At 39.7% G+C, this 13407-nt stretch overlaps 1 protein-coding gene and 1 long non-coding RNA gene across 4 annotated transcripts in view; one reads left to right on the forward strand and one right to left on the reverse strand.

Annotated features, from left to right (window-relative positions):
• LOC119490573 overlaps window positions 1-13407 on the reverse strand; it is an 839978-nt gene that overhangs the window by 37920 nt on the left and 788651 nt on the right. The window lies entirely within an intron of this gene.
• Window positions 1172-13407, forward strand: part of kmt2d (lysine (K)-specific methyltransferase 2D) — a 40159-nt gene continuing 27923 nt past the window's right edge. For all 3 annotated transcript variants that reach the window (XM_037773986.1, XM_037773988.1, XM_037773987.1), the window contains exons 1-10: window positions 1172-1484; window positions 8804-8886; window positions 9113-9224; window positions 9362-9564; window positions 9675-9784; window positions 9892-10054; window positions 11563-11734; window positions 11877-11991; window positions 12191-12369; window positions 12481-12782. In XM_037773986.1, coding sequence (XP_037629914.1) covers window positions 8838-8886; window positions 9113-9224; window positions 9362-9564; window positions 9675-9784; window positions 9892-10054; window positions 11563-11734; window positions 11877-11991; window positions 12191-12369; window positions 12481-12782 — 1405 coding nt within the window. In that variant the 5' untranslated portion in view covers window positions 1172-1484; window positions 8804-8837. The remainder of the gene's footprint in view (window positions 1485-8803; window positions 8887-9112; window positions 9225-9361; window positions 9565-9674; window positions 9785-9891; window positions 10055-11562; window positions 11735-11876; window positions 11992-12190; window positions 12370-12480; window positions 12783-13407) is intronic.

Below are 13407 nucleotides of genomic sequence, written 5' to 3' on the forward strand. Positions count from 1 at the left end.
TTAATGCACTATTCTGTGCAAAATCGTGCTTTTAACGACGAGATACCAGAGCATATATATAAAGCTACTAGTAGGTTGTTAGCAACGTAACCAAACAGGTTAGCTGAGTAGTTTTGTGGTGATTCACACAGACATGAAGCTGTGGAGCCTTTTTGTTGTCGGGGCTGGTTGAAGACTTGTCTCGGTGCTCCACAAAGCTCAACTTGATGGTTAGCAAGCTAAGCATAGCATTATCCATCTAGTTAAGCAGCTACAGCTACACAGCCTGTGTGCAGAGATGCAACGCAGCTGAAGCGATGCTAGTGACCCATACAAGGGAACTACTACTCATGCAAAGCAAAGTTGAGCTGCAACATTTAGGTTACATGAATGTTTGCAAAATAAATGTACTGTAGTGGCAACAAGGTTTGCAATTTTTTAGATGCACTATTCTGTGCAAAATCGTGCTTTTAACGACGAGATACCAGAGCATATATATAAAGCTACTAGTAGGTTGTTAGCAACGTAACCAAACAGGTTAGCTGAGTAGTTTTGTGGTGATTCACAAAAGGCATGAAGCTGTGGAGCCTTTTTGTTGTCGGGGCTGGTTGAAGACTTGTCTCGGTGCTCCAACACAAAGCTCAACTTGATGGTTAGCAAGCTAAGCATTGCATTATCCATCTAGTTAAGCAGATATATAGCCAGCAAGCAGCTATAGCTACACAGCCTGTGTGCAGAGATGCAACGCAGCTGAAGCGATGCTAGTGACCCATACTAGCAATACTACACATGCAAAGCAAAGTTGAGCTGCAACATTTAGGTTACATGAATGTTTTGCAAAATAAATGTACTGTAGTGGCAACGACAGAAACGCAGTTGAAGCGATGCTAGTGACCCATACAAGGGTACTACTACACATGCAAAGTTGAGCTGCAAACATCTAGGTTACATGAATGTTTTGCAGTGTGTGGGGGCAAAAATAAATTTACTGTCGTGGCAACAAAGTTTGTAATTTTTTTTTAATGCACTATTTTGTGCAGCAGCTTTTAAACGACGAGATACCACAGCATATATATATATATATATATATATATATATATATATATATATATATATATATATAGCTACTAGTAGGTTAGCATTCAAGCTGACTCCAAGTAGTTGTTAGGGATTGACATAGCAGCATGAAGCTGTGGAGCCTGTTTGTTGTCGGGGCTGGTTGAAGACTTGTCTCGGTGATCGACCACAAAGCTCAACTTGATGGTTAGCTAGCTAAGCATAGCATTATCCATCTAGTTAAGCAGCTAGATAGCTACCAACCATTGCACACAGCCTGCCTTCCTGCACTTCCCCCACTCTCTCCCTGCAGCCGGCTAGCTGCACCGCAGCAGCAGCAGCAGCGTTTAGTCCGGTAACATAAAATGAAGCGACCATCAGCCTTTGGGGAAGCTGTGTGGCTGTTTGGATTTTGCTGATGTATGAGGAGAAGATATTGTTTTTTTGAGGTGAGCTGTTTTTTTTGTCATTTAAACCTCTTTGAACTTCTTTGCAAACAGACTTAAAGACACATCAACCCTGACCTTAGACCGGGTAATGTTAGCTTCTTCTTAGCTAGTTAGCTTTCACCACCAAGATGAGAGGGGGGGGGGCGCCGTCTACTTGCTGGAGGACTAGCTGTGTTACCTGGGGTTGCGAACTTTAGGTTGAAATATGTTTCACATTTGTTGTGTTTATGGTTTAATCCACAGCGTCGTTTGTTGACATTTTAGTAGCACATGTGCCTGTGTGTGAGATTATATATATTTATCGTAGTTTTTAGCCTCTTTCGGGACACTTTGTTGCTACGTCACCATTGGTAGTTGGTAGCTTTTCCGTTGCAACCTGTCGCGGGTGACGCGGACATGTCTATTTGCTGGAGCGAACCAACCCCCTTTGAAGTCGTGTGTTTACATTGAGGGAATAGTGCTTAGCTTTGCAATTATTCAACTATAAAAACAGCTTTTTTACTGTTGCACTGCAACAAATTAAAGCCCCATGTTATTGACTAACATTACACGAACAAATAAGTTAATTTGTAGCGTTGACACTTTTTAACTCAGTTAGCAGGATGTTATAAGACGACAACTTAGCCATCATGTCATCACTTTTGCTCTGAACTTCATTTTTAGAGACAAAGCCTATTTAGTATCCTCATTATAACTGTGATTATAACAGCAGGCAGGTTTTTGTAGGACTTGTATTTCACATTAGTTTGTTGTCGAGGAAAGAGAGTGTGTTTTCTAGTGTTGCTGCCACCATTTGATACGAATATTTAACATTTAAAATGTTTAAAGGTCCAATATTATAAAAAAAGGGAGATTTTCATGTCTTTTTATTATAAAGCAGGCTTAAGTCCTATATAAATACTGTGAAATTTTCGAAACACTCAATCCTCAGGGAAATAAACAGCCCGTATTCAGAAACTCTGCATTTGAAACAAGCTGTCAGGATTTATGCCCATTCGTGATGTCACAAATATACAATATTTAGAATCCACATTAACTGTGATTATAACACCAGGCAGGTTTTGTAGGACTTGTATTTCACATTAGTTTGTTGTCGAGGAAAGAGAGAGAGAGTGTGTTTTCTAGTGTTGCTGCCACCATTTGATACGAATATTTAACATTTAATAGAGACATTTTGTCCATCAACAGCTTTTTGGTGCCATTTACAAACAGCGTTTTTAATGCAGCTTCATACATAGTGTAGGTTAAGTTATAATAGTGCAGGTATGTTGCATTTTATTGTGGGAGTTTGGGGCTGTAATGTTTAAAGGTCCAATATTATAAAAAAAGGGAGATTTTCATGTCTTTTTATTATAAAGCAGGCTTAAGTCCTATATAAATACTGTGAAATTATCGAAACACTCAATCCTCAGGGAAATAAACAGCCCATATTCAGAAACTCTGCATTTGAAACAAGCTGTCAGGATTTATGCCCATTCGTGATGTCACAAATATACAATATTTAGAATCCACATTAACTGTGATTATAACACCAGGCAGGTTTTGTAGGACTTGTATTTCACATTAGTTTGTTGTTGAGGAGAGAGTGTGTTTTCTAGTGTTGCTGCCACCATTTGATACGAATATTTAACATTTAATAGAGACATTTTGTCCATCAACAGCTTTTTGGTGCCATTTGCAAACAGCGTTTTTAATGCAGCTTCATACATAGTGTAGGTTAAGTTATAATAGTGCAGGTATGTTGCATTTTATTGTGGGAGTTTGGGGCTGTAATGTTTAAAGGTCCAATGTTATAAAAAAGTGAGATTTTCATGTTTTTATTATTATAAAGCAGGTTTAAAGGTACTGTTTGTTAGAATCAGATATGCTTGTTAACAGCGACACCTGTGGCCATTAAGTCAACGAAAGTCAGCGTCGGGCTAGCGCTTGTGCTCGCTCTACATAGAGATGAACGAGCATCGCTCAAAACAGTGAGGCGACACATGTCAGCTAAAACACAATATCACTATATTTCAGCTGCTTGGCAGTAATGTTAGCTGACCCGACGGAGGTCTCTCCATAAATCAATGCTGATCATAGTGTTGGCTTTTCCTGCTTCAGCCTCCTGACCGAGACACCGGCACCCGGTTGGAGACGATAATGTTTCTCGCTGCGGAGCCCTGTCACTTCACAAGACACGGAAAACCTCTGTTGGTCTGGAGGAGCTGCAGCAGTTATTTCTGCACAAACATCTACTGTACATTTACTAGATATTCTCAGAGTTACGAAGTCTTCTTTAGTGTGTAGTGTGCGCGCTTGCATGTGAGAGTGGAGCTAGCTGAGTGAAGGCAAACAGGCAGGCAGAGGAGCAGAGAGGTGCAGCAGAGACTCCAGCCCTGGAGACCAAAGCTACGGTCTCCGACCGCAGCCAACACTGTTTAACAGACGGGCTTCATTAGATATAACTTTGCGGTTTTGGTGCTTCCGTGTAGTTTGTGTTGGAGTCTTGTCTGAACAGCGTAGCCACACGCGAGCGCGCATGGGACACCGACACGGGTGATTTATACGTGTAAGAAGTTACAAACAGTCCCTTTAAGTCCTATATAAATACTGTGAAAGTATCGAAACACTCAATCCATAGGGAAATACACACAGCCCGTATTCAGAAACTCTGCATTTGAAACAAGCTGTCAGGGTTTCTGCCCATTCGTGATGTCACGAATATACAATATTTAGACCCTTGACACAATTTTAAAAGTAAACATTTTAAATGTGTCCCAGTTTATTTCCTGGTTGCAGTGTATGTGAATGTCATCAGCTGACAGGAAGTACACATGGACCCAAGCTGATGCCTAGTAATGCAATTCTGTCAAAAAGCGCTAAAACGGAGCGTTTCAGACAGAGGGTAAATACAGGCATATTCAGGCCAACAGTATGAGGAAAATAAAGTTTTTTTTTTTTAACATTAAAGCATGTAAACATGTTCTAGCAGAAACACAAAATACAAGTATGAACCTGAAAATGAGCACGATATGGGACCTTTAAGTACTAACTGGACAGGCTTTCAAAACACATAATGCAAAGATGCATATAAGTGGTTTAGTGTTGCAACTGCATTCTGATCTTAATTTGTGATTAATTCTGCTCCATTGGGTTAAAAACAATAGGGCATCCGTCCTCGGACTGCTTTCAACTGCCTCAGTGTGAATGAAAAGGAAATATTTCGAAATATGTGTGTGATAAAAGTTGGCTCACAGGATGAAGGCACAGTTTTTTGTTTTGTAACTGACTTTGAGACTCACAGCTTGGATCTATAATTCGAAGCCGCCTGTGTCACATTTATTGTCTTTTAAAGCCCATTTAGATCCGGACATAATGGTAAAGCATCGCATCACGGGCTGTTTTCTCGCTTGTCTAATTGTTTCCTTACATTTTTGAAGATTGTCGGTGACATTAACACATATTGGTGAGGCTGTGATAAGTAAAATGTTCCATGTGAAATCGAAGCAGATCGGCTCCTTTTTTTGTTTTTAAAGTGTGGTTTGTTGATACAATACAACTTTACTGTCAGTTTGCACTGAAATTAATTTTGCATCCATAGGCAGCTCACTTTGAATAAAAGTACACATCCAATAGACTGTTACCATAGACAGACAGACAGACAGACATGTAAGACCCATCAGACAAAAAACAAAATGCATCACAATTATTCATACATAACCCATTGCAAAATGACCATCTGTCCTCTGGATATACATGTCTTTAGCATCACATTAATTATTATTTAGCAACAAGATGGACTGATGGACAAAAGCGTTCTTTAGCCTGATGCGGTTAATGTAAGACTTTATTTATATAGCACATTTCATACAGGAGTTGCAGTTCAAAGTGCTTTACATAAAATAAATGAAAAACAAGCAGCAAGAGCAGTGCATGGAGTCAACAAAATCATGATAAAAATAATTTTAGAACAGTAGAAATAGTAAAACATAAATAGTGCAGGATAAAATTCGTAGTGCAAGTTACAGAGAAAATGTGCTGGTAAAAAGATAGGTTTTAAGATGTCTTTTGAAAATGTCTAGCGTGTTTGCTTCCCTAATGGCCTTTAAACGTTAAAACAACATGACATTGGCTTCCTATTATTTATTTTGTGATTAAAATAAATGTTTGTTTTACAGTAACGTTATTTCTGTTTAATACCGTTTATCTCACAAGCGGAACTAAGGTGCTTGCGACAAAGGTTCCGCCCGAAAGGAGCTCCGCTGCAACAGGAAGTTCCACACCCGGAAGTTGTGTTTTTCTTTGTGTATCCCGATTTATGGTTGTTTTATTTGGGGAAAACACCATTTTAGTTTTATCATTTTGTGCTTTTTCACGCAGCTGTTTCATCTATTTGGATTATGCATTGCTGGGTAAATGATAACTTGAATTGTTGAAGCGTTTTTCATGCGATTGATCCGTCTCCTTTTAACCACCGCGCTATTTTCATGAGTTTTGCGAGGAAGCTCGGTTTCATTAGTGAGCTAACGTTCAGTCAGATTAACACAAGGAAACCACCTAAAGTGAGGACATAACAGCCGTGTTTAAGTGGTTGCATTGTTGGTTGTAAGTCTTTATGTTAAAAGTGCTTTTTGGGGTGGATAGGGAAGCTACTGTGGAGGTTGTTGTGGCAAAGAAACATGCATTTTTTATGATGATAAACATGTTGGCTAATGAAAATGACACTTTATATTTTGGTAAGTGGGGACCTACTTACCACTTAGCTGTTATATTGTTATGCATCTTATGCATTTAGTATTTTTTTTTTTAATATCATCAGATCTATTACACAGTGATAACAGACTTGGTGTTATCAGATAAAATGCCCACAGATTGTTTACATATTGTGCAGGGTCTGAAATGAACTATTTTACAGATTAATACAAGGAAATTACCTAAAGTGAGGACATAACAGCCGTGTTTAAGTGGTTGCATTGTTGGTTGTAAGTCTTTATGTAAAAAGTGCTTTTTGGGGTGGATAGGGAGGTTGTTGTGGCAAAGAAACATGCATTTTTTTATGATGATAAACATGTTGGCTAATGAAAATGACACTTTCTAGTTTGGTAAATGGGGACCTTCTTACGACTTAACTGTTATATTTTTATGCATCTTATGCATTTAGTACTATTTTTTAATATCATCAGATCTATTACACAGTGATAACAGACCTGATGTTATCAGATAAAATGCCCACAGATTGTTTACATATTGTGCAGGGTCTGAAATTAACTATTTTACAGATTAACACAAGGAAATCACCTAAAGTGAGGACATAACAGCCGTGTTTAAGTGGTTGCATTGTTGGTTGTAAGTCTTTATGTTAAAAGTGCTTTTTGGGGTGGATAGGGAAGCTACTGTGGAGGTTGTTGTGGCAAAGAAACATGCATTTTTTTTTTTATGATGATAAACATGTTGGCTAATGAAAATTTCTGTTTTGGTAAATGGGGACCTACTTACCACTTAGCTGTTATATTTTTATGCATTTAGTAATTTTTTTTAATATCATAAGATCTATTACACAGTGATAACAGACCTGATGTTATCAGATAAAATGCCCACAGATTGTTTACATATTGTGCAGGGTCTGAAATGAACTATTTTACAGATTAATACAAGGAAATTACCTAAAGTGAGGACATAACAGCCGTGTTTAAGTGGTTGCATTGTTGGTTGTAAGTCTTTATGTAAAAAGTGCTTTTTGGGGTGGATAGGGAGGTTGTTGTGGCAAAGAAACATGCATTTTTTTATGATGATAAACATGTTGGCTAATGAAAATGACACTTTCTAGTTTGGTAAATGGGGACCTTCTTACGACTTAACTGTTATATTTTTATGCATCTTATGCATTTAGTACTATTTTTTAATATCATCAGATCTATTACACAGTGATAACAGACCTGATGTTATCAGATAAAAATGCCCACAGATTGTTTACATATTTTGCAGGGTCTGAAATTAACTATTTTACAGATTAACACAAGGAAATTACCTAAAGTGAGGACATAACAGCCATGTTTAATTGGTTGCATTGTTGGTTGTAAGTCTTTATGTTAAAAGTGCTTTTTGGGGTGGATAGGGAAGCTACTGTGGAGGTTGTTGTGGCAAAGAAACATGCATTTTTTTTATGATGATAAACATGTTGGCTAATGAAAATTTCTGTTTTGGTAGTGGGGACCTACTTACCACTTAGCTGTTATATTTTTATGCATTTAGTATTTTTTTTTAATATCATCAGATCTATTATACAGTGTTACAGACCTGATGTTATCAGATAAAATCCCCATAGGTATTTTACATATTTTGTAGGGTCTGAAATGAACTATTTTACAGATTAACACAAGGAAATTACCTAAAGTGAGGACATAACAGCCATGTTTAATTGGTTGCATTGTTGGTTGTAAGTCTTTATGTTAAAAGTGCTTTTTGGGGTGGATAGGGAAGCTACTGTGGAGGTTGTTGTGGCAAAGAAACATGCATTTTTTTTATGATGATAAACATGTTGGCTAATGAAAATTTCTGTTTTGGTAGTGGGGACCTACTTACCACTTAGCTGTTATATTTTTATTGCATCTTATGCATTTAGTATTTTTTTTTAATATCATCAGATCTATTACACAGTGATAACAGACCTGATGTTATCAGATAAAATCCCCACAGATTGTTTACATATTGTGCAGGGTCTGAAATGAACTATTTTCACTGCCTGCCACAGTGGAAGGCAAGTTTCTTTTTTTGTTTGCCACTCAGAAATTTTATCTGCCACTCTGTTATTGTCATCTATAGTGGTTATTTGCATAAAAACACAATTCAAATAATTCGGAAATAATTTGTTGTATTTTTATTTAAATATGTGCTTTGATTAAAAAAATTCTTGGCATCGGTAGTTTTAATGATGTATTATAAGCTGCTTAGAGCCAGTGTTATGAAGATAAGTAGGTCATAATTTTCTCTCTATTATCTGTTTTATATTACTGTGAAAACATATCCTTCAAACAACTGGATTTATTCCAGTTTCTCGCCAAAAACTACATTTTATAAGATAACATTTGACCACATGATTACGTTTGAATTTACCTCCACCCAATAGTCATTTATACTGAACAGAACAATCTGAATCGGACAACTAGGAACCTTCTCAGCGGGAACCGATTTCTCTGTTCCCATCCGTAGCGTTTTCCCTCTCCACCATATTGTATATTTTACTCGCCACTGCCAACAATGTACCTGCATTTGTGCTAATTTCAGAACCTGTATTGTGAATGGTTTTATTAAACTATTTTACTTATACTTTAAAATTGCAGATCTCTGTCAAGGAGGTCAAAATCTGTACGGGGGATGGACGAGCAGAAATCAAACTGCGAAGAAAATGACTCTGAACCAACAGGTAATGTGTTGTCTTTTTTTTTTTTTTTTTTTTTCCATGTGCTAATGTCATCTATTATGATTGTACACTATTCTGCAGGAAGATGAATCATATCGCAATGTGCCTTGCTCTGAAGGACAAATACACATGGTTGAGAAGGATTTTTTAATTTTCCTACAATAGAGAGAGAGAGAGAAAAAGAGTTTAAAGTGAGTTTTTTTTTTTTTTTTTTTTTTCCATTCTCTAGCTGATGACAATGCCCCTTCAAAGCAGCTTGTCTCCTCTGAGGAGGAGTCCAAAGCCCTTCTTGCTGCGGAGGACGTGTCTGGTGCTACTGCAGCCTCCTCCAGCACACCTGTGTAAGTTATTCATTCTGATCATAAATTATATTGTCCACACTGGTGTGGTCGATATCACAAGAAGCTGCTCATTGTTGACAACACCAGAAACTGAATCTCTATCTGTGTTTTGAACTGTTTTGTTTATGACTGTACAGAGAGAGCGTTCGAGCCTGTGCGCTTTGTAACTGTGTGGAGCGGAGCCTGCATGGACAGCGGGAACTGAGACACTTTGAGCCATCTTCAGAGCGGCCGACCCTCAAGCCATCAGCTTCCCCACTGCCACAGCCCGGGAATGATGACCTGTCTTCCATTGGATTTTCCGACTCCCCCTGTCTGGCATCACTCTTTGACGACTCAGGTTGAGCTCAAAACATTTTGCTATTATTTTCCATCTACTAGAAATTCAGCACACAGATGTAGTATTGAAGTTTGGTTAGAAATTTTACTGATGTGGTTTATTATAAACAGGGGGTTGTTCGGTTCATCACTGGTGTGCGGTGTGGTCGGAGGGAGTGAAGCGAATGGAGAATGAGGAGCTGGAGAACGTGGATAAGGCCGTTATCTCAGGGACACAGCGGGTAAGTGCATTGTCCATAGACTTGGATTAGATGGTATCTGGTGAGAATATAGGGATTAACAGGCTTCCTTCACAAAGTCTTACTTGTTACCATTGGTCTTTTTCCAGCTTTGCGAATACTGCAAAAGGCTGGGTGCAACCATTCGTTGCCATGCTGAGGGCTGCTCGCGGTTCTACCACTTCCCCTGCTCGGCAGCCAGTGGATCCTTCCAGTCCATGAAGCAGTTGGTTCTCCTCTGTCCAGAGCACATAGACAAGGCAGAGGAGTTGGGTAAGAGAACCAAACGTCTTTGTCAAAATTGTGTCATTACTTGCTCACATTAAAGGCCCAGACACACCAAACCGACATCAGAGAACTAATGGCGACGAAGGCTGCCTGTTGCGATGGCTAGCGTCGTCTGTGTCTTCGCCAAAAAGTTTCACTCAAACACACCGCAAAGACTACAGCAGACGACCAGTTATCATGGACGTCCGAGATGTAATAACTCTCCATACCGGCAGATGGCGGTAGTCCGTATTCGTCATTGAAAAAAGGAAACCGTAGGACCTAGGATGGCGCATATACAAACTGTTGTTATGATACAAACGTTAAATAAAGAAGCGCTTGCCGACCATTTTTACACCACTTAGCTTCATTCCAGATGGCCATGTCGTTGTGAAAATATCTGTGTATTGGAATGATCAGATGAGGTGAAGATGAAAAATGAAAAGAGCCTTCTGTGTTTTTCCTCTTGACTTTACTCTTTGGCTTGCTTTCTTCACTTGCGTTTCTCTTCTCATGCACTGATTCGCTTAAGCTGGACAGCCAGTCAGAGAGATTTCTCTCACTGATGGGCTCCACCACCGATTCAACATGCTGAATCGGCCAAAAAACCTCAAACAGAGGCAGACTAGAGCCAACGGTGTGGGACACAACACAAAATCTAGGGCGATAGATGCTCACCAGCGGCACCAAACTGGCCAACGGCCGACTGTCGGCTTGGTGTTTCAGGGCCTTAAGGCTTGTGCTATGCACACATTGCAAAGGTGATGATGACCAGCTGTGAATATTATCAAAGAAGTCCAAAGCTTTAACGCTCTCTCAGAATTGCTGTAAGACAACTTGTTTGCTCCACACTGATTTTGGTTTATCGACTGTGGGCTGTACTTTTTTATTTTTTATTTAATTTTTATTAGGAAAAGACGTTATCCCAGTGTATACGAAACTTTACAAATATTTGTACCTAGCCTTTTTCCTGTTTTAAATAATACCTGTACAGTTTATATGCATATGCACAAAAAGAGGCATGCGGATACCACAGTACTTGTGAGTCAACTCAGTCCTCTGGAGTACTGTGGGTTCTCCATCCTCACTTTCTGAAGTATATGGCCGAGTATAGATTTAACACATCTACACATATACTCATCATTATTCATTTGCATACTCACGCGTATATAACCTACATGCCCATGCATACTTCTCCATCAAACTGTCAGTGGTTATATTTAGCTTGGGCTGTACAATTTTATGCTCTTTGTTGTCATAAAATGTCAGCTGCCTGTAAAGCTTGAAAGTTGAAAAAAAAGCAATCATTGCCAATCGTCTTCTCTAAAAAGTTTAAACTTTTTTTACTTTAGAAATGCTTACTTTGCTGAACAAAACTCCAGGCATCTTTAAAAGTGTCTACTGGCTACCTAACTTGCGGTTATTCTGTGCTGACTTTCATGTTGAACTAGGAAGAATTAAAAAGTAAATGGTGCTAATACCCATTCTTGTATATTTTTTTTTTTTTTTTACAGCAGGTGAGGAGGCGTGGTGTGCAGTGTGTGACTCAGCGGGGGAGCTCACAGACTCGCTGTTCTGTACGGGTTGTGGCCAACATTATCATGCGGCCTGTCTGGAGATCGGTGCCACGCCCATCCAGCGGGCAGGATGGCAGTGTCCAGAGTGTAAAGTGTGTCAGACTTGCAGGTGAGTCAAACTACTAGTGAATCAGATGTAGTGCCTGAACGCTTTGCATTATATTTACATTGTTTTTTTTTCAAGACATTTATCATCTTGTACTTTATTTCCCATTTTTAAAAGTAATGTTTTTATTCTTCGTTTTTCTTAGACAACCAGGAGAAGACTCCAAAATGTTGGTATGTGATGCCTGTGATAAGGGCTACCACACCTTCTGTCTCCAGCCAGCCATGGATTCTCTTCCCTCTGACCCATGGAAATGCAGAGTAAGTCAAAGTTGTCTTTCACCTCGTTAGAAAGTGATGCCCATACCTCAGAAACCTACTGTGAGAGCAAGTTCACTTACTTTTTACTCACTTTACTTCCTGTCAGAAAAAAGTTTTTATTTACCATTTGAAGAGAGCTTTTTTCACGTGTTTCTTTGATCAGTTTAAATTTTACCCCCATTATTTGTATTTTCTTCAGAGGTGTCGTGTATGTACGGAGTGTGGTGTCCGTGGACTGGTGCTACCAGGTTCGGCTCAGTGGTTTGACAACTACGCCGTGTGTGAGGGCTGCCAGCGTCACCGCAGCTCTATGTGTGGCGTGTGCAACAAAGCTGCCAATCCACCTGTCACTCTACAGTGCTGCAGCATGTGTCACAGGTTAGTTTGATGCAAAAGCACAATAGCTTTAATTTGAAGTAGCTATCATGTGTGGGCTTGTCGCTCATATTGTCATGAAATATTTCTTAATGATCTCTTTTAATGCCTTAGGTGGGTGCACAGTGAATGTGCTTCACCGGGGGAGCTTCCAGAAGCCAGGTGCATTTGCCGGCTTTGCAAGGAAGATCAGCAGCAGCCTGTAACTCAACCATACACAGCAGAGGTGCAAACCAGAGAGGCGTCTGAGGAGACTGAAGGACAGGTGGATTTGGTGGAGATGACTATTCAAACGGATGCAGACATGGTGACAGAAGAGCACACAGACTTATCAGAGGTGACACCAGGACAGAAAGGCACATCAGAGATTGGTCAGCCTGAAGCTACGACTGACAAAGAGACACCCATGGACTTGGGTAAGTCTGAGTTGGACACAACATGAGACAAAGCGTACGAGACATGCCAGTCATGAGTTTTATTGGACTAGTAAAAGAATGCAACTTGTTTATGTTGACTGCACCTTAAAAAAACAACTTCCTTCACTTATTGTTTCTAAACTAGTAATGCTGGTACTTGTAGAGCCGCTACTGCCCAACACTTTTAGTATTGCAAAAACGTACACAGTTTGAGTTGCAATGGCAGAGTGGCGCTGTTCCTGTAGGCTATCCCCTTGTGCTTGTTGACTCCAGGGAAGTGAGGAAAAGTTCGGTTGTAACGCTATCCAGCATTCATGCAACGTTAGCAGGTTATATCCAGGATCCAGCAGCAAAAGTGAGCGGTCTGCCCGCTTTAGACGACATACTCGTCTCAGTCTGCAGAGCCCTGAAGTCCCGCCCCCACAGAGGGCACCAGAGCACCATTCACTTGTTTATTAATATTGAACGTATCATGTGTCCAAATTGCAAATTCGAAAAAGCCCTCCCTCGGGTCCCCAGAAATACACCCGCCAAGTGTGAAGTAGATCGGACGAGCGATTCTTGAGATATGCGAATGAAACACAGACAGAGATTCCTCGCTTTACAGTTAAATGTAGCACTTGAA

Source organism: Sebastes umbrosus, chromosome 6, assembly GCF_015220745.1.
Source record: "Sebastes umbrosus isolate fSebUmb1 chromosome 6, fSebUmb1.pri, whole genome shotgun sequence".
In the NCBI taxonomy this organism is placed as follows: Eukaryota; Metazoa; Chordata; class Actinopteri; order Perciformes; family Sebastidae; genus Sebastes; species Sebastes umbrosus.